At 62.8% G+C, this 2,422-nt stretch overlaps 1 protein-coding gene across 1 annotated transcript; it reads left to right on the top strand.

The window, feature by feature from the left end:
- Positions 1-412: 412 nt before the first annotated feature.
- CAVIN3 (caveolae associated protein 3) lies at positions 413-2,030 on the top strand. Its single transcript, XM_044258715.1, has 2 exons — positions 413-877; positions 1,418-2,030. Exons 1-2 carry the CDS (start codon positions 494-496, stop codon positions 1,817-1,819), a joined length of 786 nt encoding a protein of 261 aa, XP_044114650.1. The 5' UTR covers positions 413-493; the 3' UTR covers positions 1,820-2,030.
- Positions 2,031-2,422: the final 392 nt, after the last annotated feature.

Below are 2,422 nucleotides of genomic sequence, written 5' to 3'. Positions count from 1 at the left end.
CCCAACGCCGGGGGGCACGAATACAGCCCTCAGGGGCGTGGGAGGCTGAAGGCCGTGGCTGTGGAAGCCCCTCAGGTTATCCTTGTGCCGCGCTTACATAGTTTCTCTACCCACTCGATGTGCACAACAGAATTTTCCACGGCTCACCCTCTGCAGTGGTGGGAGTACATTCCAGAAAGAGGCACACCAGAGAACTGTGGCGAAGGAGGGGAATTCAAACTTACAGGGAGAGAGTTTGGGGAAGGGGGGCGGATACGAGGACGACCAGCTTCCCTGCAAAGGCCCCCCCCCCGGGGAGGAGCAGCAGAAGGGGGGGCGCTTCCGAAGGACCCCGCCGCCGCCATCCCGCCCCCGCTCCCCTTCCCGCCTCCCGGGAGGGCCCGCTCCGCCTGCCTGAGTCACGGCTGGAGCTGGGGAGGAGCCGGGGAAAGGAGGCCCCAGCCCAGAGTGCAGCCCGCGGCCAAAGGGAGAGCAGGCAGGACGGTCGGGGATCATGGGGGAGAGCGCGCTGGAGCCGGGGCCTGTGTCCGCAGCAGCGGCGGGGGGCCCGGTGCACGCCGTGACGGTGGTGACGCTGCTGGAGAAGCTGGCCACCATGCTGGAGGCGCTGCGGGAGCGGCAGGGGGGCCTGGCTCAGAGGCAGGGCGGCCTAGCGGGCTCTGTGCGCCGCATCCAGAGCGGCCTGGGCGCGCTAAGCCGCAGCCACGATACCACGAGCAACACACTGGCGCAGCTACTGGCCAAGGCGGAGCGCGTGGGCTCGCACGCAGATGCCGCGCAGGAGCGCGCGGTGCGCCGCGCGGCCCAGGTGCAGCGGCTGGAGGCCAACCACGGGCTGCTCGTGGCGCGCGGGAAGCTCCACGTCCTGCTCTTCAAGGTCAGTGACCTTAGGCGTCCCCAGCCTCCCGACCACCATCTGGGGCCTCCTTCCCTCCCGTCCCCCGCCTGGCTACCACACCCGCATTCCTCACCCCACCCGGCGGAGCGGACTTCCAGAGCCGCACCCACTTCCCACCACGCTGCCCCATTCCCTGAACCCAGCCTGGCCAACCAGAGTTCGCCTAGCTCAGCTCAGGCCACGTCCACCAAATTTGCTCCAAGTCGCAGCCCATCCCCGAACGGTGCCGGAAGTGCGTCCCGCGACACTTCGACAGTTCTCTGTCTCCGTTTCTTGCCCCTGCTACCACCATCCTGTGTAAGCAGGTCCCACATACTTTGCAAACTTTAGTAGTTCGCCCAGTAGCTCTTCCTCCCTCTCCCTGCTGCCCCCTACTTTCCCACGCCTCCCTTTGCTTTGCCACTCGGGCTGCGGAGGCCAGGGGTGGGGCGGGTTCCCCGGTGTAGTTAAGGAGTGAGACTTATGCCGCTGCGCGGGGTAGGGGACTGCCAGTGTCAGCGCTGTGTTCATCACATGCAGGAGGAGGCCGAAATCCCAGCCAGCGCCTTCCAGAAGGCGCCAGAGCCCTTAGGCCCAGCCGACCCGTCCGAGCCCGGCCCAGAGCAGCCCGAGGGTGAAGTTGAGGAGAGCTCGGACGAGGAGCCCGTGGAGTCCAGGGCTCGGCGGCTGCGGCGCACCGGGTTGCAGAAGGTACAGAGCCTGCGAAGAGCCCTGTCGGGCCGGAAAGGCCCCGCAGCACCAACGCCCACGCCGGTCAAGCCACCTCGCCTTGGGCCTGGCCGGAGCACTGATGGCCAGCCTGACGCCCGGCCCGCGCTGGAGCCCAACCTGGAGTCAGAACCTCCACAGGACACCGAGGAAGATCCCGGGAGACCTGGGCCAGCGGAAGCCGCAGTGCTTCAAATAGAGAGCGCAGCCTAATGGCCGGTGCCTCTCGGTGCCTATGCCCAGTCCCAAAATAAATCTCCCTTTCAGAATGCAGCCTTCACACCCAAATAAGGAGTGAATCCTGCATCCACAGCCCCGCTCTAACTTGCCTCTCCCACTTCCTTCAGGCTAGACAGTCCTCTGAGAAAGGAGCAGCCACTCTAACCTGCTTGCCCTCACTGTCAATAAAAGTAACGTCACCTAATCCGGACTCCGTGTAAAGTGGGTGGGGTGGGGTGGAGGAAAAGCCTGCAAGGCCCAAGACAGATGTTAGAACCTGGAATGTGGCTTCAACTTCAGAAAGATCACTCAGTCGTTTCTTAGGTTCCCAGTGAATCTTGGGCTCTGGTGAGTGGCACATAGAAATACCCTGTTGGCTACCTGCTTCTAGAGCACTTTACTCCCAGAGAAGCAGCCAGTATAGTCTTTTGCTGGTGGTGCTCAGTAAATGTCAACAAGTGGTTTTCCCCTTACTTTCTTCTCCCTTATCTTCCTCTTAAAGATTGGGTTTTCCTTTATTCTTAGACCCCTTCTCATTCCAGGTACTTCTCTGTGAATATTTTCTCCCCGGCCTTTCCCACCAGCCACACACACTGT

The sequence above is a fragment of the Neovison vison genome, chromosome 7, assembly GCF_020171115.1.
Source record: "Neovison vison isolate M4711 chromosome 7, ASM_NN_V1, whole genome shotgun sequence".
Taxonomy (NCBI): domain Eukaryota; kingdom Metazoa; phylum Chordata; class Mammalia; order Carnivora; family Mustelidae; genus Neogale; species Neogale vison.
The sequence above is the reverse complement of the archived record's forward strand: the minus strand, read 5'-3'. Positions and strand labels throughout refer to the sequence as shown.